Source organism: Nelumbo lutea, chromosome 1 (assembly GCF_056320005.1).
Source record: "Nelumbo lutea isolate HS-2025 chromosome 1, American lotus-T2T, whole genome shotgun sequence".
In the NCBI taxonomy this organism is placed as follows: domain Eukaryota; kingdom Viridiplantae; phylum Streptophyta; class Magnoliopsida; order Proteales; family Nelumbonaceae; genus Nelumbo; species Nelumbo lutea.
Window position 1 is genome coordinate 130,547,664 of NC_142684.1, and position 23,553 is coordinate 130,571,216.

At 38.0% G+C, this 23,553-nt stretch overlaps 3 protein-coding genes across 3 annotated transcripts; all 3 read right to left on the reverse strand.

Annotated features, from left to right (window-relative positions):
- Positions 1-426: 426 nt before the first annotated feature.
- Positions 427-6,836, reverse strand: LOC148877567 (pyruvate decarboxylase 1-like). The gene is made up of 7 exons (XM_088942162.1): positions 6,048-6,836; positions 5,734-5,897; positions 2,059-2,620; positions 1,849-1,940; positions 1,641-1,758; positions 1,090-1,278; positions 427-736 (listed from the first exon to the last, which is right to left on the reverse strand). The coding sequence occupies exons 1-7, from the start codon at positions 6,747-6,749 to the stop codon at positions 566-568; spliced, it is 1,998 nt and encodes a 665-aa protein (XP_088798288.1). The 5' UTR covers positions 6,750-6,836; the 3' UTR covers positions 427-565.
- Positions 6,837-10,747: 3,911 nt separating this feature from the next.
- Positions 10,748-11,974, reverse strand: LOC148877568 (signaling peptide TAXIMIN 1-like). The gene is made up of 2 exons (XM_088942163.1): positions 11,797-11,974; positions 10,748-11,177 (listed from the first exon to the last, which is right to left on the reverse strand). The coding sequence occupies exons 1-2, from the start codon at positions 11,931-11,933 to the stop codon at positions 11,054-11,056; spliced, it is 261 nt and encodes an 86-aa protein (XP_088798289.1). The 5' UTR covers positions 11,934-11,974; the 3' UTR covers positions 10,748-11,053.
- A 3,733-nt stretch (positions 11,975-15,707) lies between these two features.
- LOC148877569 (transcription factor GTE4-like) lies at positions 15,708-23,258 on the reverse strand. Its single transcript, XM_088942166.1, has 5 exons — positions 21,142-23,258; positions 20,999-21,044; positions 20,770-20,883; positions 20,551-20,627; positions 15,708-16,080 (listed from the first exon to the last, which is right to left on the reverse strand). Exons 1-4 carry the CDS (start codon positions 22,759-22,761, stop codon positions 20,566-20,568), a joined length of 1,842 nt encoding a protein of 613 aa, XP_088798292.1. The 5' UTR covers positions 22,762-23,258; the 3' UTR covers positions 15,708-16,080; positions 20,551-20,565.
- Positions 23,259-23,553: the final 295 nt, after the last annotated feature.

Here is a 23,553-nt window from a genome sequence, read left to right on the forward strand (position 1 = left end):
CCTTAATGTTTGTAAACCTCTAGTTGCAACCAAAGAAGATTGTACCCATTAATTTCTGAATTAGTAGAAGACTTTTACGAACCATAGGTCCCATGGTTTTTCCCCGATTTTGGAGTTTTCCACGTAAAAAAATCTTGTGTGCTATTGTGTGGTGACTGTTATCTATTTTTCTGTTACTTGCCTGAATTATTTACTTGTTATCATTATTGTTGGCATACCTATTTTCACAAACAAACTTAGGGGAAAAGTTCTTGCTGTCCTGGGATTGGTTTTACACTCATTTCTGCAATTCCCCAACACCTATTTATCTTATAGTCAATGATAAATAAACATGGTAGAGTTGCCCATGGATTATATAAAGAACACCAACAGCTGTTATTTTGATAACAAAACCAAAACTACTCTGGTTACAACAAACAAGAGACATGACAATTAAAACACTGATCTCATTCCAACACATGAAATGTGATTTACAATTATATTCACAAGCTCAGCATTATCAAACTGTCATCTCTACCTCCTCAACCCACCCTCAAGGGGAAAAAAGGCAACCAAAATTCAGTACTCACTGGGGATTGGGAAGTCGGCTGTTTGCAGAACCAACTCGGGATCCCCACTCCAAAAGCTCCTTGCTAGTATCGTCCCTGTGCACAAAAACTTCAATGAAACACAGGGAATCTTGTTTGTCTCTTGTAGCTGTTGCAATTGCCGCTGTCAGTTCATCCTCTGTCTTTACCTGGATTTCAATTGTCAAATCCATAAACCTACTTAAGTGGGAAATGATTAATGATAAAGCATGCAATTATGATATGTTGAGAGGGTGTTTTTGGATTACTAGCTGTGGATGCTTCCAATAATTCCATGAGAGATCTCTTGAGTTGTCATAGCAGAGAAACTAGACTAATCAAACAAAACCCAAGCTCATCAATTTGGTATAAAGTGAATCTAGTTTCTTCAGAAATGGCAACTGAAAAGATTCAGAAATTTAATAGTCTAGATGACTAGGCAGGTTTACAGTGATGAGACATGGATTGCATCATCCACAAGGGAAATAGAAGAGATGCTCAACATTTCTCTTTTCATGCTCACCTTGGCAGTCCAACATTTTCCTTCGCCATTATGAATTGCATCCACAAACCTGGTGTAGTCCCAATTCTTGATGATATTGTAGGGGCCGTCACGAATCTCTACTTCTATTGTATATCCTCCATTGTTGATGAGGAATATAATGTTCCTTTGACCACAACGGATCATTGTTGAAATATCCTGAGCTGTTACCTAAAGAATCAAAGAATTGATTAGTTTCACTAGGCACCAAACCTGTTAGATGTATATATATAAGTATGTGCCTGTTTGGGAGGACTGAAGCGACGACTTCTGGCTGTCTGAGTTGGGACCTACATGGACAGCCTTTAAGCTATGTTTGGTGAAAAATCCAAATAGCCCAAATTGGCTTCCAGTTAGTCATTTTTTGGGTTGTTCACTTCAGCCTCTTTAGATAGCTTATCTGGAGCACCTCAAAGCAGCTGAACCATCTTATCTAAGTGTTCAGCTCAGCCCTCCCAAATGGGGCTTTATATCTTATCTAGATTCAACATGGATGGATCATGCTATGTCATAGAATGGACACAGCGACCAACCTGGAAACTTCCATCACCAATGCAGGCAATCACACGCTTGTCTTCAGCTGCCTGGGCATACCCAAGTGTTGCACCTACCGACCAACCAATGGATGCATACTGCATCTGGAATTCATATCTTCACAAAAGTTGCTGTTAAACTTCATTGCTGAATGAAAAAATGGAAAACATTTAGATATAATTTATATGAACAAGTCCTTTGTCTTACTTGCAATTTCCTGGAAGGTGGAGATTCTGAAAGTTGAACCATGAGTCTCCTCCAATCTCAGAAATAACTGCAGTGTCTCCACCCAACATTTCCTGTTTAATGTGTTAGGCTCCTTAGATATATATAAAAGTCAACCAATCATCATGTTTTTCTGACCATAAAACTCAAAATTGGGTAGTCATAAAAATCTAGATTGTCTTTGTGTCGTGCCTGAATGTGTTTGAAGATGATGTTAACTCCCAAAGGTTCATCTTGATTGTGCTTGATAGGGATGGTGGGAGGAACAAAGATCTGGCGGTGATTCTCCACTGCTGCGCTGTTCTTCTTCAGCTTCTTGGCCAATGCAGTCAAGAATTCAGCCATGAAAACCCAACCAAAGGAAGGTCCATTACCAATAGTCACACGCTTGGGCTGAATTATTATTGCTTTCTCCTTCTTGATCAGCAATGAGTACCCCACAGAGCTGGAGTCATCGAAGGTGGGGCCAATAAAAACATAGGCATCAGCAGACTCCACCATCTCACTGCAGAAGCTGGTGCTGACAACACCTCGGTATGTCCCAATGAAGTGTGGGTGGTGCTCTGGTACCAGTCCCTTGCCGGATGGCATAGCTGCAAAAGGATATCCACATGCATCTACCAGCTCCACAAAGGCCTTTTGTGCCTTGGCCACCCTTAGCTTGGGCCCACCCACAATGATAGGTTTCACAGCTTTATTCAGTAAATCAGCCGTTGCCTCCACTGCTGCTTCCAACGCCATTTGATTGCTCATCCTGCATTCAAGTAAGGTTGATCATAGTGAAAATCAATGGCCTTATTTTATCTGCTTGCTGAGAGTATAAAAGGCTTATGAATCTTATTCATAAGCCACAATATATTCCTTATAGCTCAACAATCTAATGAGAAACATGTTCTTGATAGCCACACATATTCTTGATTGGAGAAATATACCACTACAATCACAGGAAAAAATTCTGAAGATCACAACCAGAATGGACCTATATGTGATGCCTAATTGTCATTACTAAGTTGATCTAACATATTGATTATAAATAGGAGACAGGAAAAGGGCCAAAAATATAACTAAGATTTTACAAATTGAAAAGACTTCTGCCCCTTTCACAATGAAACTAAAGTAGCCTCAAGGAGAATAACAATTTTTAATGTTCACAAAGATATTTCAATTTTCAAGTTTCCTTCGAGAAGTCTGTTTGCTTGCAGTGCAAAGCTGAATGGAATACAAATTTTGCACTCAGTTCAGTTTTTCATCCATTTGTTTGTAATTATGATTTGCACCCCTATCTGATACAAAATTTGTAAGTTTTTGTCTCACTTGCAGTGCAAGTTTTGCATCTCAAAAACTGATGCAAAGTTTTTACCACCTTCCTTTTACCCTCTCTCTCTCTCTCTCTCTCTCTCTCTCTCTCTCTCTCTCTCTCTCTCTCTCTTTTGTTTTGATAAAACGGGATAATAACAGAGGGGCTACACAGCTCTGGGGGTAGCACGTCCCCAAAAATCTAAGCAAGAAATTAACGTTAAAGGTCTTGGAATCAGCCCATTCAAAACAGAAACTTCATGAACTTTGTTAGCTAACCAATCTGCAGCTATATTTGCTTCTCTGAAAACATGCTGATACTGAAATTTTCCTTCCAAGCTGTATCTTATGGTCCTGCAGTCTTCAATGATATGCTTTCATCTCCATGGCGGTTTGGTTTTGTCATTGAGGCAGTCGATGACAAGCTTTGAATCACCTCCAATAACGATGTACCTGTTTCTGAAATTGCTTGCTATATTGTGGGCCTCCCAAGCAGCCCAAGCTTCAGCTAAGTTAACAGTGGTAACTAAGGTCAAGAATATTTCCTAAGTGATCCCTTGCAACACAACCTATAGAGCAGTGACCATTTACACAGGAAGCATCAAAATTTATTTTAATAGAATCTAAACATGGACTCATCCATCTTACCGGGATCCAACTCTTTTCCTTAGGAGCTGATTTAATCTCCCAAAAAGAGCTGAGAGCTCTATCAAGAATGATAGCAGGAGGTAAGATTTTATTTTTGAAAGTTTTCTCATTTCTATTTTTCCAAATATGCCAAAGTAAAATTACAAAATTTTCCTTAGTATCTGAATTTTGACAGATATTTGGATCATTATCATTCACCTTTTCCCACACCTCCTGAACTGAGAAAATTAATTCACTTGTGGACTTGAATGTACTTTGGGTAATCAACCAAATCTGTTTTGCATGGTAGCAATTGACAAAAATGTGGTTCAGATCCTCCTCACTTTCACCACAAATACTACAAGACCCATCAATCTTCATTCCTCTATTAAGCAAGTTCATTTTTTATAGGAGGTGCATAAAGTTCTTGTATTTGGGGGGGGGGAGGGGGGGGTTGTTTAGGTTCCATACTATTGTGATCTCACTAGATCCCCTAGGAAGAACACTATCTAAAGTACTTGCCTTTAAGTAGGCAGTTTTAATTGAGAACTCCCCATCCGTATTTGGTCTCCATATTAATCTATCTTCTTTAGGAGCTGAAGGAATGAAAATTGTCCTCATCTTTTCCCACACTTGGTGTGGAACCAAGTTCCTTATTACTTGTTCTTTCCACACTCTTCTTTCTATATCTATCACCTCACTCACTTTCAAGTTTTCATTAGATATGGCATCCCTATTCACACAACTTCTTATTGGGGTATCATCAGTCCAAACATCATCCCAAAAATGTATTTTTTCTCCATTGCCTACTTCCCGTCCAATGCCTTCCCTTAGAAGATTTCTAGCTGAGAGGATTCCTTTCCAAGCCCAAGAATTTTCCTTCTCTTTTTATTTCCCAATAATTCTCTTTATTAAGTACTTTCTTGTGACAACTTGAACCCACAAGTTGTCATTTTCTTTGACTATTTTCCATCCAAGCTTAGCTAGACAAGCATCATTTACCCATTCAATGTTTTTGAGACCCAAACCACCCCATTTTTTGGTGGTACATACACAAGTCCAATTAACTAAGTGGAGGGGTTTCCTCTCACTATTATTTGTCCATAAGAATTGTCTTTGGTATTTGTTGATGTCATCAATCACACTCTTAGGAATTTTGTACGACCTCATTACAAATTGAGGCATCACGTTAATTGATGAATTTATTAGGTGATTCTTCCGGCAAGGGAGAGAGAGTTCTTTTTTCATATAAATTGATGAATTTTGTAAGACCTCAATTCTCTTTCGTATAAAGTGGGAACTACATCCACATCATCTTGCTCCATACCTCATTCCGAAATATATAGCATTCCTCCTACAAAAGTAGGGACTACATTTTACTTCCTACTTGCACTCCCATTTCAATCACTTCCCCCTAGACAACCAAAAATGTGTCACTAAGCAATCTTCCAAAACAATATTTCAGGGCAAAGTAACTAGAGTTATTTAGAGGAAAAAATATTAAAATACCCATCAAATTTGCACCATATGAAAAGTCACCATTCAATTTATAGGGAAAGCGATCAAGTTTAGTTTCGTAGTTTGGTTCTCGAATAAAACATCAACGCATTTGTATAGAAGTAAGGCCTCGTTCGCTAATCCATTAATAAAAGGGTAATTTTTGTCCCATTCAAATATTGGCCAAGTTATTGATGGGTTAACTGATACCCAGAAAATAAACTTTCCCCCTCTCAAAATCCGAAAAAAAAGAACGCCCCCTAAACGTCAAACGAGGTAAAATCATTAGAAGGGACTTCATCACTTTATCTAACCCTGTTTCAGTTCATCTCATCAGAATTAATTCACAACTCACAAGCTTCCAAAACCGAAAGACATGCCAACTTCATATAAAACTAAAACATGAATTGTGAAAGAAAAGGAGAATCCCAGAGAGCGGAACCATACCATGGTGCGAGGAAGAAAGGAACAGGCTCCCTAGCGAACGTCGGATGAGGAATTGCTGGCAAATTGCAGCTAATGCTAATATAAACTGGCTTACTTTCCTTCAAAGCAGTCGAAAATGCAGTGTCTATCTGCTCGTGTGCATTCTCCAAATTATTCACCACCGCCTGTTGCAAACATAGCCATAACCCTTTCTTCAATTTCAGAGATATAAAATCAGCGATGCCAAATCCAGCATTATTCTAACAATCAAATCAGAGAAATTAAATATAATGGCAATTCGATCTCTAATCCATGAGGGTGGAACAGTAACTTGCCTGATGACATGTAACCGTCTGAAAGCACCGAAATTCCTGGCTGAAGTCCGGCAATCCGATCGTATGGTGTAGAATGCGGTTTGTACCAAAATCATTGGAATTGGGCCCACCAACGATGCAAATAACAGGGAGGTCCTCACTGTAAGCACCGGCGATGGCGTTGAGGACGCTGAGCCCACCAACAGTGAAGGTGAGGACGCAAGCACCAACCCCCTTGGCACGGGCGTACCCATCTGCAGCGTATCCAGCATTGAGCTCGTTGCAACAGCCGATGAGGTTGAGCTCCGATTCAGCAACGAGGTGGTCGAGCAGCGTAAGGTTGAAGTCACCCGGCACAGAGAACACGTCACGGATGCCGATTTGGACAAGCCGACGAGCTAGGTGGCGGCCAAGGGTTCCGCCGGAGGAGCTAGCCCGAACAGCCGGTTGGGTGGTGGTGGGATGCCCCTTAGCGCCGATATGATTCTGGGCTTCCATTTTCGCTTCCGGGTTTTCTGTTGAAGCTTGAAACAAAGATAAGATAAGCTTAATTAGGATGGAGAAGACGCGATCATGGAGCTCTGCCGGAGAGTAGTGTTCAGATTTTGGCCGAGTTCTGTAACGTGGTCTTGAATAGAGTGGTGGTGGTGGGGTGTGCTTCAGTGTATTAAAAGTTTTCTTCCTTTTTAAACATTTGGCATATAGAAAGATTGAATAGTGCATGCAAGAGGACAGGTAAGATAAGGAATTGCTTCTTTAATGCAACCATTATTTTTGCTACGAGCGAGAGACGAGAGACGAGAGACGAGAGTGTAGTGTGTGTAAAACAACGAAATAAAACCTTCCATGTATCAATAGGGCCCACCTTGAATCAAATAAAGTAGAGAAACGTCTTGGTAGGCCACGGTAACAAATCTTGGGTTATGATTCTGATGTGGCGTAAGCAATGATGGTTGGCTCATTTTGGCGCCTCTTTTCATTCGGAACTGTGGACTCTACTCTAACAACCCTTTAAACTCTATCTGCAGCCGCACCACGTTTTATTTACGAATTACGATTACATCAACGGGTCTGGGTTATACAAACCCAACGCGAAACAACTCTTATTTGGGTAAAAGATAGGATGCTGAAACACTGAACGGCAACGGCTGAACCCAGCCCGCCCTCATTCCATGTATTATAGATAGTACATCTATACTTAATCATGTTTGTAAATATAATTTTTCAATATTATAATGCCAACAACAGGTCAGATGGGATGAATTCATGTCAACCCAAATTTGATCATAATCCAATTATAGCCGACCTGATTAGGGCAGATTTGTCATTTAATCTGACTTATTGGATTCAATAAGGGTGCTCATGAAAATCGATGAATAATATATACATACACATGGAAAATTGAACTGATCAACCATTAACCCATTGATGTGATTTGGTTTCGGTTTGAAATTTAAGAAAGTAAAAGGACCAATACGGTTTAAAAAATATGCTCGTTAACCGTACCGTGAACACTCTCCTAATCAAGAATCAAGGGTACCCGATGACCCACATATCAATATAACATAAATGGGATTGGTCCTTCTTCGCTTCACATTTTAATGACCAATACACGACCGCAATTACCAATTAGGTCCCGTCCCACCCCAAACCCGATTTAACAGGGAATTAAACAAATTCACATTTTCTCTTCTATTTTTTTTCCACGGTAAGCAATTGCACGCAATAACGTTTAGATAATGTTGTCATATTCTACGTACCCAAAATTTTCCAATCACAAAAAAGAAAAAATCCAATCACTCTGTTTGTTGCCCACCCTGTGGTTTTGAAAATTGGAAAATTGGACGGTCAGGAGCGGGTCAGGCAACCAGTTTTATTTCATCCTAAAATTGTCCTTGAGACAAAAACCGTTGATTTGATGGGTGACCACTGGCAGGTGATAAAATGATTCAGCCGGTTGATTTAGACTGTAATTCCCCTCAGAAATTTATTTGCAGTCTACTCTTAGTCTACTAATAACCCACTTCCCACAAACGCATCCTGTCTATAAATTTGACATCAATCCCTAAAAACCTTAACTCCACCCTAGGGTGGATTGAACCATTAAAACCCCTTTAATTTTTTACTTTTTTTTTTATTTCTTAAATCAGAATAGACTGTCCATTCAAACCCAGTGCATATAATTGGGCTGTCACATAAAACATGGAACGGATACCTCAATCTCACATTTCCGCAAGAAATTGAGAAAACTGGCTATCCCCCACATGACACAATAATTTGCATTAATTGACTGTGGATGGCTGGAGTGGGATATAATCATTAGTTCACAGCCTATTAAACAGCCATTGCCTTTTAGTTCTCATACAAGTATTGGTTTATGGAGTTCCTTTAACTTATGGGTCGTTTGATAAGTCTTTTTAGGAACATGATCTGAACAGTCTGAAGTTAATTTGGCTACCTGTATTTTTTCATGTCTTCCTATGTAAGAATAAAGTGAGAAAGATATGAAAAACTCTATTTAAAACTTCTCGAAATCAGCCCAAAATAAACTTTTCGAATTTTTTGATACACCAACTTTTGGCAATTAAATCAATAATAAATTAAATGTAAAAAGACCATATCACAGTCTACCCAACTTATAAACAACTAAAAAATCACATAAAAAGATGCCACAAACAGAGCCTTATTTGTAGACACTATGATTCACCGTTCACGTTGATAAAAACAAATGGTGTAGTCAAAGGAAGTTTCCTCTAGACAAAGATATGGATGGCCTAGAGGTAGAAGAGTTTAGAGACAAACAATAAGCCCACCGAACCACCTATCCATAAAAATCCTGATCCTGATCACATAATTTAAGTAATGAACTCACATGATTTGTCCCCTTGTCTGTGTACGATTGTAATCCGGTGGGCAAATCAATGAATCAGCGTAAGTATACTATTTGAGATAAAGTATGAGTACTATAAGGCCCTGTTTATTTTTCTGTAAATTATTTATATGGATAAATGTATCTATCCAGGGAAACACTTATTCATGTAAATGGATTTATTTATATTCTTTTATTTTTTTAGGTAAATAAAGTAATCGCCATTTTAGTGTTAGTACTTCCCCTAAGTGAAAAAATTATTATTAAAATAGGCACTTTTATCCCATTCAAGTGTTAATGACTTTCCCCCAAGTGAAAAAATTTATTTACCCATCTAGGAAATAGTTATTACATTCACGAGTAAGTAATACCTATGAAAATAAACTTTCTCTGGTTCTCACATAAATCTAAAAAAAATATATGAATTTTTTGGTCAATGAGAATCAAAATCCTATTGACCAAATTCTCCCTTCAAAATCCAAAAAAAAAAAAAAACCCTAAATGGTATCCGAAAATCCAATTTCGTGTTTGAGATCAAGGGTATAATCGCATTATTAAATAGTTTGAGCTTGAATTCCATTAGCCTCAATTTGAGTTCAAATGTTAAATAAGTTTAATTAATTATTTGAACTCCAATATGAAACTTGCACAATTTATTTTGTTAGATTGAATTTGGATATGATTATTCTATCCAATCAATATCTGAATCATTAATATACACATATGAGAATGACCTAAATACTATATATTCCTCTCTAATAAAATTATAGGACAAATTATAAACTCTCTGTACTTTGAGGCTAATAACACTTAGCACCCTGAACATTCATTTTTGACAAAGACCCACCTTGAGCTTCCAGATTCCAACACTTTGTCCTGGACATTAGAATTTCATTAGGCTGAGTTTGGTTGAAATACAAATAAATTTGCACTAATGCAAAAATATGACAGTGCAAATAATTTGAGTGTAAACTCTGACCTATCTTTGTTTCAAATTTTAGTTTATTTTGTTTGATTGCAGTATAAATAAAGTAAATTAAGACATGAAGCAGAATAAAGTAAAATCCAAATCAAAATTAAAATAGAATTTGCATTTTCTTTATTTGCATTTCCATGCATTTGTACTAGTGCGAATAAAATTGCACAGCAACCAAACACAGCCTTAGTTAAATTTCATTAAAGATTCTCATGTATTTGTTTTAAACATTTCCATAACCCCAAATTTCCTTTGAGATCATTTTGCAAAAAAAATTGAAAAAATACAGCAAAAATAAAAAGAAAAGAAAAATAGGAAATTGTAAAAAAAAAAGGAAATACAACTAAACTGAAAAAAAAAAGATAAAAATACATCAAAATAAAGAAAAACAAAGAATTAAAGAAAATGAAAAGTAATAGAGGGAAATACAAAAACATTAAAAGTCACAAAAAAAGGCTAAAAATACAATAAGAGATATAATGCTTTAATATGACTATTTTTTTTTATATTTTCTTAACTTTGAATGGGTGTTTTAGTAATTTTACCTTTACTGTCAAGCCCATTAGCATGACAAGGGCAAAGTGCTGAAAGCTTCAAAATGGGTCTTTGTTACAAATGAAAATTTGAAGGGTTAAGTGTCACTACCCTCAAAATGAGGGCATGTCAATCTTTAATATATCCACAATTATATTACAGTTTATTTCTTTGTTTTGTAAAGGTTACAAGGATAAAAACATCAATTAAATTTGTTTAGATTCAGATAATTGAATTCGGATTACAAATGATCTGTCAGATATCGATTAAATTCAAATAATCAGTTTTCTAATCGAATTTGAATTTAGATATTAGCTGATTCAGTTCGCTCCATTTACACCCTTATCAGAAATTCAAGATCATATATATAATAATAACAACAGTAAATAACTAAACACATACATTTTTACAGATACAAAGTACACAAAATAGTGGAGGAGCCTTTCTTTTGTTCTCATGCTCCAACCACACGACATTTCGTCTCGTATGAACCAGAAACAACAAATCAAATTAATGTAGTACAAACACATTCTCACATCAGCGTTTCACAGAAAATTTAAGAAAGAAAACTGAGACCTCATTTAAAAATAAACCAAGTAGTATATAACTGAAGCACAGAGAAGAATGGAATTGGATTGACGTGTAAGTCTAGCAGGGGATATGAGAGGTAAGCCACTCCAAGACGTGAAGCGGGGCATTGATCAGCTCTAGGGCAAAGTCCACCAGGGCCGGCACGCACAGGCAACATGGGCATATCAAACCCACTACCGACCTATCCCAATAACAAATGAACAAGCAAGCAAATAAATAAACAGATAAAAATCAGAAATATCACTAGAAAAGCCCAAAGCCAATTAAAATAATAATAATAATAATCGATGAACAAAAAGCTCAAAATGGGCTTTTCGCATAAAAAAATCCCAATTAAAAAAGTAGGGAGAAATTAAAAAAAAAAAAAAGTTGATGATCAGCTAAACACTAAAAAAGTGTTTTTGTAGAAAGCCCATTTCAACAAGTGACTTTCATAAGTTCATTTTAGGCCAAAAAGTACTCTCAAATGAGCTTAGATCTCTTATCCACAAATTTTTTCTTACAACCTTACTCACAGTAATATTACAAATTTACAACTACACATTGAGAATATCTCCCTTGTCATTCAGGGAGCTGTCCCTAATACATAATGGGAGTAATGTCTTGTAGATTGGGATGTGGGAAGAATTTATGAGTAGTTAGAGTTTGGGGTGCAAATGGGGTTGGTCTGAGTTAACAGTTTAATCTATTTTGTGCTCGGGCTTTGGGTTGAACCCATCAAAAATCTGACAAAATCTCAAACCCTAATCCTCAAGAATAACACCATCCAAGAAATTATAAAGAAGAGAGAGAGAGAAAACCCGATGGCCCAGACAATGACGCCAGCGATCGATACAAAGAGGGACAGGATGACACAGGGCAGGGCCAGTAGAAAGGCTAAAGGCCGGCATCCGCAGCAATCCACAGGCCTCATGCTATTCTTCCTTCTGTCTTTCATTGTTCTCGTGCTGTGCTATTCAACTTACTTGATGCATTTTCTAGTCGGCTAGTCCTTCCTACTTTATATTATTCGTTTTGGGGTGACAGAAACAGAAAAAAACATAAAAGAAACTAGGAGACGCAACATGTTTGGTGCCGTTCACCCAAAGCAACGATCATGTATCGAAAAAGTAAGGGAGAAAAGCCGTTAAGATAAAAAGAACCAAACAAACGTCCATTCTGTACCGATTATTAAACTTTTAAAACCACATCTCTGAACCTTCCTAAATCTTCAATATGGGACTGATGGACGTTTGTTTGGTTCCTTTTAAGAGTTACATTTCTGAACCACATCAGTCTCATATTTTCCAAAGCAAACCACTTTGATTAAGTCCACAATTCAAGAACTACATTTCTACAAGCGAATCAGAGCTATATAGGCATTTGGACAAAGAATTCTAGGCCGTGGGCATGATCAAGCAAATCACTTGTGCTACGACATTAATGTTATAAAGTTATTGCACTGGACTAAAATAATAAAATGAAAAGCCTTTTATGTATACTGTTATGGTCCTAGATGAAGTGACATGTTGGTGGGGCTACACCAATACATTCTCCGTTTTAACTTTTAACATAGAGCCCTGATCTGTTTCTTACAGAGTTTCTTCACACCGATCTCACATCACGTACCAGCTATACATTGGGAACATCTCTCATACTTGTGTGTTATTATTCATGGGAGATATTTCCAATACAAGGTGGGATGTGGCTGTCAGAATGGTGCGAGGAGCAGATCCCAATGCTATTGTAGAAAAAGTGAACTCTTCAAGGTTGCCAAGATAAACTTTACATGTAGCCCATGAAGGAAAGAACTTCCTCTCTTTCCAACCTTAAAAAACCCACGTCTGGTTGCTCACTTGCTCTTAGTGGTGATTTTTCAGAAGTTTCTTTGAAAGTGTTATGTTAATTGACCGGTAATTTGCCATGCAAAGTTGCAAACTAAGAAGTGATTGTTAACGGCATCCATGAAAAGAAATGATTTTTGCAAGTTGAAGGGTAGACCAAAAAGGATTTATGTAACCGAGAACAACCCCATTTGAGTGACTTTCTTTTTTGGTAACCTAGTAAGAAATGATTTAAGCGCTTGTATGGAATGGCAAAACAGGATTTATGTAACCGAGACCAACCCCATATGAGTGGAATAAGGCTTGTATGATGATGAAAGCATATACCCATTTCTGCCATAGGCTTATGTGAACAAGTTATTGAAGAGGTTGTGACTTGTGAGTTCCTTAATGGTTGAAGCTAGTGGGATTATTGATTATTATAATACCTCAAATATTTAATTAATTAATACTTTTATCCTTTCAAAAACAAAATAATAAGTCATTCAATTCAACTTTTATCAAACAGCCCTTAGCACCTACACAATTTCTTTCCACAATCAGGTTATTCCATCCAAAAGAGTATGGGTATATGGATATCCAACTTGGGCAGCCACTTGAACCTAATTTCTGGTAGGGATGCAACTTGAGCAGGCTTCGATATTGCAAAACATATTGATAAGTTAAGTTAAAAAAATACAGAATTTTCCTCTCTGTTCTCCCTTCTTCTTCTTCACTGCGATAAAGAGTAGAGCCGATAGTCTCTATTCTAAAGATGGAGAAAGTTAAAAAAAAACAATAAAATTAATAAATTAATAAGATAAAAACAAGAGTATGAGGGAAAATGAGAACAAGAATAAGGGAAAATAAATGGAGAGATGGAAAGGGGAGGAGGAGTAGCGACACTATTCTCGTTGCTCATGAAGCAGAGTAGATGTGCTCCTTCAAAAACAAAAGCAACAGTTTTGAGAGAACTTATGTAAAATCGCCATCCGCTGCCGCTCTTGTTTCTCCTTGCTGTTGTGACAAGAAGGAAATCTGTCGTTGCAAAATCGTCGGCCGTTGTTGCTTTTGTTTCTCCTTGCTGTTGATGACAAGGAAATTCACCACTGCTCCTTGTTGCTCACCACCATAGATGAAGCCCTTTTGAGGAAGGAAATCCGGATGACAATTGTTGGTCGTTGTGATTCATGGAATTCACCTTTGATCGACGTCGGTTGTGGTTGCCGCAGGTCGTCAGCCGCGCCGTTGGAGTATGAGAAGGAGGGTTGGAACTTGAAAGGGTTAGAAGTTAGAATGAAAATGAACTTTCGTTCTAACCTGACTCATAAGGGAGAATCTAAAATATGAATGGATTTTTTTTTTTTTAAATCAGACGAAAATAAATTTTAACTACCTGCAAACCGCTACTTGGGTTGAACGGTTTAGCGGTTCGACCGTCCAATTCAATGGCTTTTCGACTTTTTCAACAGTTATTACTAAATAACGCTTTACATTATAACCGGACCCGGGGCTGAATGGTTACCAATTTTCCGGTCCAACCGTTCGGTCTGGTCCGGTTTTGAAAACCATGGTTTAAACTTCCATATGTAATTTAAGAAACAAACATTAATTTTGTTCTTGGTAATAAAGAAGTTTACTAAAGTATGCCAAACACAAATGAATATTTATAAAATTTAAAGAGTTTATAAAATTATGTCAAAAGTTAAAATTAAATCATATGCTACTTTGAAACCCATTTGTGTGTTGTGATGGTTGAATTTGCGTGTTATGCGAGAGCCTTGAGTACAGATTTCTATAGATGCATATTCAATGTACCCATAACTGTGGATCATGATGCGTATGCTCTCTTAATTAAGTAAAAATATATGCAACTTGTGGAAAGCGCTTAATTATTAATCCGCTGCGTGTGGAATGTATCTTTTCACCATAAGGTTGGCCGGCCAAGCGTCAGTGAGGATAATTCATAATTGTGGACCGTAGCGCCCTCATGAAACTGATGCCAGCCTAAAAATCCCAACCCCAACAAATTTCAAATCAGCCCCCACAGCACATCCCTGCCGTGTTTTGAGAATATCTCCCGGTGTATTAGAAATATTTTTAATATTATCATTGGGAGATGTTTCCAATATATATGTGCTGTGGAACGTTATAGGGGGCAATCTTGTGGGAGTTGATTTGATCACACCCTAAATGCTTTCTAGGGTAGCACAGAGCCAGAGAGTGGTAAAGCGTTCAGAGCATTGCAATTATCAAATATATACTAAATCAATGTTTATTTGAATGACCTAAAAAGGTGGTGTATTCTGGACTGTGGAACTTGAAAGATGGGAGTATTTACCATGGTCCATGGTGCACTCCGAAACCAAACAAAATAGACATTTACCACAGTATCAAACACCACCCAAATGAATTGATCTCTTGGATTGACCACATCTGAAGGCCCCACCTATGCAGGAAATAACCTTGTATGGAACCGCAACAAGCAACAGGCCCTTTATATAAATTACAGTTGGATCTATAGAGTGAAAACCAGTGAAAAGATAGATGCATGAATGTAATCTACAGCTGCTGCAAGAGAAAATCAAGCTCAGACGTCATTACTAGATGAAGCTGCTGCATCGGCCACCGTGGCACCCAAGCTCCCAACTCCTTAATTCTGTGTATGCATAAACAATACACATCCACGCCGGCATGCTGCAAAATATTTGGAAGCAATGACGACTTAATAATAAAAAATTACGATTACAATTCAACACCCGGATATACATGCGTCATGTATAAATCCTGCACTTAAGATGATGCAATGCAACCTTGGCCTCCCCGACTGTTGCACCTTTGAGACTCTTCAGCCTCTTCCAAGTGACCGTGGTTGGTGGACTCCTCCATTCGCAATTAGACAAAACCAATTTTACAGTTAACCAGCAAATATAAACTATTACAAACTTCTAACAAGTAACATCCAGACGAGCAATAACATTGGTTAGAAATTTACAGTGACTACTACACGGTCTCTAATCACCACCATATCATACAAATTTTGATGGGGAAACCTGTGATTTAAGACCAACAGGGTCCATCTGATTGGAAGAATAAAACCCACATAAAAATCATCGCCTTTCTATGAATTCAGTAACTGACAAAAACACTCCTTTTTGTAGAACCACGAAAGGTCTTGAAAACTGCCTGATTCATATACAACCAGCAGACAGTCACATTCCAACAATCATCAGAACTAACCAATTCTTTATCTTAAATCTTACATCTCCCATCTCCAAGTATCTGCCATATGAAAAATAACTCGATAAGCAATTAGGCAAAAAATCAAAATAAAAAGGAGAATTTTAATTTTACAATAACCACAACAAAACATGTTCCTTCAAGCACATGTGCCATAATCTTCTTTGTGGTCAGGAGATGAAAGAAACCTCAAGACTGGAAGTTTTCCTTTCACAACCAAGTTTTGATAAGTCATCTAAAAGAAACCAAGTTGAGTGCACAAGATCTGTGATACTGTTCTGCAAATTTATCTGTCTACTTGTACCATACGGCAAAATAAACAAAATGGTTTATTTGCAAAAAATATCGAGCATCAACAGCCACATATCACAAAATGAGAAAATAAGGGTTTTACTGGAAATGGTAAATGGGTTAGAATAATTTAATTGTCAATATTTAAATTACAGATAGGAACTTCATGCTGTTACTGTAGAGGACATCCTACTTTTAGACCCTATTCATCTAAAACAGAACTTTATTTAGGATATTCATCTTTAACAGAATGTTACTACTACCTTATGGATGATAAATATTCTTAACTACCAGATGAGGCCAGAATCCAAGGTTCCAGCCACAGGTTCACAACTCAAACTGTGAAACCAAAGGTTTTAACACAAACCAAGTACTTCTATGAAAGCAAATGTAGATACCAATTAATGCAAACTCTGATGTCCATCCAATCAAAATTTGTTTCTTTTTTTTTTATGTTCTTCCTAAATGGTCTCTACCAGTGAAGTCTACCTGAAATGCTTGGAGACGGGTGGTCCGTGGATTTGTTCAAACTCTTCTGGGCCAAGAGGTCAGAAAGAGGATACCACTTTACACTTGTTTTCAGAAGGGGCATGTGATTAAGATTGTTATTCTCATGTTTGTTAAACACCAAACACTTTAACAACACAAAAGAATATAGGAAAAAATGCAGCAACCAAATTGGGTTCTTTGCAAACCAGAATGTCTCCACATGGTAAAAGTATCTCCCCAAAGAAATGCAGCAACCAAAGATAACAGAGCCTTTTCAAAACCAGTGACTAACCAACAAACAAAAAACATGTTATTGATAAGAAAACCATAAAAACCATGATAACCAATAAATTTCTTTTGTAAATGTTTTCCTTTCCATAACAACTGATTAACTTCTATAACTAGAACATGACTGAAATTAAGGCTGTGTTTGCAATACAAACGCCGAACCAATGTATTAATGTACTCCGGTTCACGTTTGCGAGCATTTGGTTGCCATATAAAAAAGTAATGATTAAGATATCAAAAATGTTTTATCTGACATCTTTGTATCGTGAGAAGAGAACATTACTGTACCCATTTTTTGGATACAAACTTGCTCTTCTTATAAATGGTGTGCTTGAGCAAAAATATAAGGCATTTAATGATGGGGCCATGTTTTGCACCGATTTCAAACAAACAGGAAGAGTACAAAAAACGGGCTATACTTTGCATTCATGAACCGGAAAGAGAGTATTTATGCAGAGTACATATTTGCATTTGCATCAGAACCAAACACAGCCTAATAAACAAATGCAAATGAGTCTAAGAGCTTAAGCATAATATCTTTAATGTGATTCACAGGATAGGCAACCCAACAACTTGCATCATACTACATATGCCATCCATTACATTCAAAAAGATAAGTAGACTAAGAAATGACCAAGCATTATACAAGTAATATTTTTATGTATATGAGGAAATCAAAAAGCTTTATTTGATTGCAGAGAAAATCCAAACTGGGTGCAAAAATAACATCCTTCTCAGATTTACAGGTATTTGCGGACATCATGATTTGCACATGATACCAAAAAACAATGCCTTCTTGTCTCGTTTTACACATTTTGCATCCCAAAACTGATGAAAAATGTACTTCACATTTTGTATCTCAAAAACTAATGCAAAATTTACAGCTTTAAGCCCACCTTAATCACTTCCAAATTTTTGTTGAGTAAAACAACAAAGCAAAACCCAATACAGAAGTGAACCAGAAGTTACACCATCAATTAGCACTCCTTGCACCACTGTATGAACAGAATTCAATAACATATAACATAAAGCAATATGATATTGATGTCATGTAAAATACCTTGTAACAACATTTAACATAAAGTACTAGGATTTGGATGTCATGTAAAATACCTTATAATGTATAAAGGACAGCTTTTAATATAAACCAATGTTGAGAACTATTGAGTTATTCTTTCAACCAATCTCCTCTATGAAAATCCCAAAACTGGCCTCCACCCTCCCTTACGAAAATAGAATAGTCAGCAACTCTATTGGATTGTTCTGTGAAACCGCCAAATAGTTTAATGATTGTACTAACTGATCAAATTCCCTGTTTCTTCATTTGCAAGGATATTATCAACTTTTGACTCTAAAAGGAAACATTTAGGGGTCTTATGTTGGAAAAATAGCATGGACTTTCCCTAAACTGAGTTGCCACATGTCACCTGGAAGATTCCTTATTTATTCTTCCACATGGCACAAACAACAACCAAATCGAAACCTCCTTTTGTGCCTGCACAAAGAGAGAGAGAAAGAGAAAGAGAGAGGTTTCTTCTGTTGTAACATGTCTTAGAGCTCTACTTTTTATATCAAGCCTTTGAGCCACTGAGTGCAGAACAGGTAGAGAACCCAAAAAACAATGATCAAACCCTCTTATTTGCAGGCCTGCTTCAGCCTTTAGATAACCTATTTGTATGGTAAAATATTAAAACAAAAAAGAGAACACAAGATTGGTAATAAGACAAGACGAGGAGAACAAAAGGCTACCACTTACACCACCCAAAAAACACTCCCCAAACAACTGATTTTTTTTTTGGATCAATCTCCCAAACAACTGATTACCAACCAATCTAACACTAGAAGGTTTAGTCATTTAGATAACTGTCATAGTTGTCTTTGCATCAGGTCTTAAAACTAAAATTTCTATAGCAAGGTTTTAAATTGCTGAATGGGTTAAAAATCCGGTGGTTCCTTAAGCAAACAAAGAACTTCCTAATCATGGCTCACTTACTAATTATGCTAGGGGAGACAAGGGAAAATAGGTGAAGTGGTTTCATAGAATTACCTAAATCTGATGCTCTAACCGAATTCTTCTCTTTTCATCATGTACTTATTCAAGTAATTTTTTAATAAAATATGTTTAGTACAAGGATTACAGTCCTTTCCTGCCCCTGAATCCCTCAATGGTAGGCCCAGTGTACAAGTCTGCTCTATTCACCTCACTCTTGCCACTTGCCAGCCCATCAGATCTTCTAATCCATCCACGTGAGTGTTCTGATTGGAAGTTAGTGATCTAATCTCCTGTACGATATGTAAGCAACAAATCCTACCTCACTCTTTCCACTTTGGGCCTTTGGCCACTGGTTTCCGGGTAAGAGGTTCAAGTTCAACCATCTAGGTCAAGCAGGTCAAAATAGTTTAGGTTAATTTTAGGTTTTATTGCATCTTTTTTTATAAGTGTGTTTGTTGCATCTTGACCATTGAATTAGCATATTAGGTCAGGTTAGGAAGAGATATAAATTGGCTATATTTATAGAAGAGAGTGGAAGACGACGGAGATGCAGCGGCGACAGTGGTCCAGCATGGTTGCATCATCGTTGTTCATTTGCTGGTCGTCATTGTTGCAGAAGTTTCCTGTTCCTGGTAATAGTCATTTTTTTCAGCAGAAGGCAAGGGAAGATGATAAACACTGGCTGAGAAGGGTGGAAGGAGAGAGAAAGAAAAAAGAGAAGAAGGAGGAAGGGGGAGAGAGAGACTGAGAGAGATGACACTGCCACTGGTTCGAATGCAATGGGAGGAAGAGGAAGATCAACAGTGTCTTCCATTCTCTTTTTTATTTTCTTTTATATTAAGCCAAAACCTGCAAACTGCTGCCCAGGTCAAATGGTTCAACCATCAAGGTCAGATACTTTTTACTTCTCAACATTTTTTAGAAAATAACAGTTCAGGGCAAAATGGAACCAGTGACTTGTCTGGTTTCCGGTCTGAATGGTTTGACTGTCGATCAATGATGGTTTTAAAACCTTGATTTAGAATAGAGAAGATAAATGGAAATAGTAATCCCCAAAAAATAGATAAATGGAAATTTACAATACCATAGCAAAATATGTTTTATAGATTGTGACTGAATTTTTATTATAAATTAGATTGTTGCATGGTAAACGAGCTGGTAGACCAATGATTATATAAAAGAATGATCTGGTAATCCATCCATGTTTCTTATTCTTTCCTTTTTAGTTACTTTATAGTTGATCCATCCAAACCACACACTTAAAAAAGTTAACAGTTAACCGCCAACTTCAGTGGATGGCTTTGTTTTAAAAACATTGATGCAAACGAGAGTTAATATACAAAATTAAACATCAGCATATGGGGAGAGAAAGGAAATGAAATCACAATTAACTCAATAGAGCAGCAGTCATAAGATAAAACAATAATCCAATTAAGTTACTAAAATTCTACCTGAAATGAATCCATTCAAGCCCTTGGTGAATGCCCCGCATCAGATCCAAAGGCAGATGAACTTTCACTATCAGAATCTGTCCAATACAGTTTGAAATAAATAAATGACTTAACTTTCAATAAGACAACCTAAAATTTGCTTTATTACTTGTAAAACCAAATATGTAGAGCATTTAACATTGGCATTTTTAGCTACCAACTAACTGGAAATAATCCTACCACTTGATGAGGATCCAGAGTCACTACTAGAACTGCTTGAACTACTTGATCTACTAGCATTATCCCCTTGCTTTTCTGCTTGAACAGGAGAGGCCGAGGAGATGATCTTTTCATCTGTTGGGAACACAATAGATTTGGAAGTGTAATTGAGAAAGATATCATGTGCCAACTTACAAAGAAAGAAAAACAAACAGAACCGGAACCCGTTTGCAAGTTTCCAAAACTTTACCTGCTTTAGTTTCTTTAGAGGGTTCCACCATAGCTGGGGCTGCATTCTGTAAATAGTAAAATAAATCATGTATCAGCCAACAACTCCTTTTATTATGGAGAAGTGAATATTCAATCATGGGAAGAAATATGAAAGGAACAAACCACTTCTGCTGCATTCTGCTCAGCTTCTTGCCCTGCCTGCATGGCAAGCTCAGCAGCAATCTCAGCCTTCCGTTTATTCTTGCTCAAACTCTTTTTGTAGTTGGTCACAAACCTATCAAGTTCCCATAGAGTCTCTGCATCAACGCTATCAATGTCCACTTCAATCTCATCGTCATGCTGGCAGAGCGATGAATTCCTCTTCTTAATAATCTGAACTATATTGTCCAACTTTTCTGAAGGCAAACTCTGAAGATTGGTGCTGAGTCGCTGCTTCTCCTCATATGTCATGTCCCTTTTAAAGGGATCCTTTGCCTTTGGCTTCTTCGGTGCAGGAGTTCTACCAGTTGGGGTGAAGGCAGCCGGCTTCATCTTGGGATCAATGGGGTGTGTAGTAGATTCTGATCTATCCAGTGTTCGCCTCATATCTGTAAGTGGTGGAGGGAGGGAAGGAGGAACCTTCCTTGAAGTAGGGGTAGGTATACCCATATCATGGTCCATCTCATACCTCGAATCAAGATTATGTTCGGCCTGTAAAACCGCCCATTTCTCTTCAAATATCTTGGCCAACTGTTCCGCCATAATGTGAACATCTTGCCCTTTCGGGTTATAAGTCATGGCATTACGGAAGGTAAGTCTAACATCTTCTGCGAATTCCCTAGGAGATTTGTACCAATTCTTGTTCAGCCTTGACTTCACGGTTCCCAGGTCCATTGGATGCTTAATAATGCTGTAATAGTCATGCAGTCCAAGCCCCTTCACGTCCACAGGGGTATTAAATACCCAACCATGTTTGTGCTTCATCAATTTCGCAAGCAGATTGCTGCAACTCTTGAATGCCTGAGCCGTATGCTTGTCCATCGCAAAGCCATATTCTCCATCTCCTACTACACCATGTTTCTTACTGCTATTAGATTTCGACTTCTTGTTGCTGTCAGGAGGGGGGAACTTTTCTTTTCCAAGAACAAAGTCCGAATTGCGGTAGTACTGGTTAGCCTTAGGCGTCCTCTTCTCTTTCTCAACAACGTCGCTTACCCCTTGGCTGTTCTCAACCACCGAGATACTGAGCTGATGCAACGGCCTGGACTCGTGAGGCCCCACAGAAGCCACCTCAGAGTGTACTCTCTTTGCACCGCCGTTATCTATGGCATCGTTGGCCGACAGCTGCGACTGACTATAACCCCCACCAGAGAACCCAGTAAGCTGCAGCTCCTTTGCCTCAAGCTTCTTCACTAGGCTCCTAACCTGATCAAGCTCATTCACGAGCTTCCGCCGGAGCTCACGCATCTCCTGCTTTGATCTCGACGATAGATTTATGGTTATCCGGTTCTCCAACCTGGGAAAAGCCGGCCTAACCGAGCCGTTCCCGGCCGGAGGGTCACGGCTGTTCGGAACGGCGACTTGCCGCCGGTTGAGACTGGAGGAATCATCCGACGCCGCATCAAAACGAGTCAAAAGCTGCTGCTGGGACGAGTTTCCATCTTCAGGTGCTAGCGTTTGAGACGAGAGTTGTTGAGGAACATTTTTGGAGCCCTTGTTGTGCGCTTTTCTGGTGTAGACCTTGCTCTCTGCCCATCTGTGCTTCTCTCGTGAACCATCACCACCTTCCCCGACCAAAGCCATACATGTAAATCAAAAAACACCAAGTCCGATCTGATAAAAAACAAAACCCTAATTTGTTTTCACGACGACGAAGGTTGTTTCAGACTAGGGCTTTACAGTCCGAAACCCTAGAGAGCGCATGCGGAGGATTTGACCGCCGAGGCGATAGATCGTGAATGGCGAAAAACCTAGTTTCGCAAGGAATTAGGGTTTTCGCAGAGAACCCCAGAAATGGGAGGGAAAGCACAGAGGGGTTTGGAAGAAAGCTAGGGTTTCTTACCGTACTTTCGTAATGGGATCTCGATCTCCGATTCTCTCTCTTCGGGGGCGCGCGCGCTCTCTCTCTCTCTATCTCCATACACTTATCCTACCGCTACAGATGTACGGTGGACTAATTTCGAGGGAGTGTTTCGTAACCAAAGTCGAGAGTACAATCGTAGCGCTAGAGTATTCAAAAAAAAAAAATCGTAGCGCTAGAGTAATGGATGTGGACCTAAACTGACTTGCCTCTTTATAAATGCATTTCCGGCCCAATTCTTTTAAGACCACTAAATACATCTTTCTATTAGGCTTCTTTCAAGGCCCACTTCAAACTCAATTAGGTCTGACAAGGAGTCTCATGTTTGTCCAAACTTCAATGGAAATTTTTTTTGGTTTGATTATAATATGGAAAAGATATAATATCTGAAAAACTTCTGACCAGTTAACTGGAATCATAAAGGTGATAGCAATCGTGTTATTTATCAAAATTCATAAATGGGTTTCGATTGATCAAAACTCTTCTCATATCATATTTTTTCTGCATCATAGATT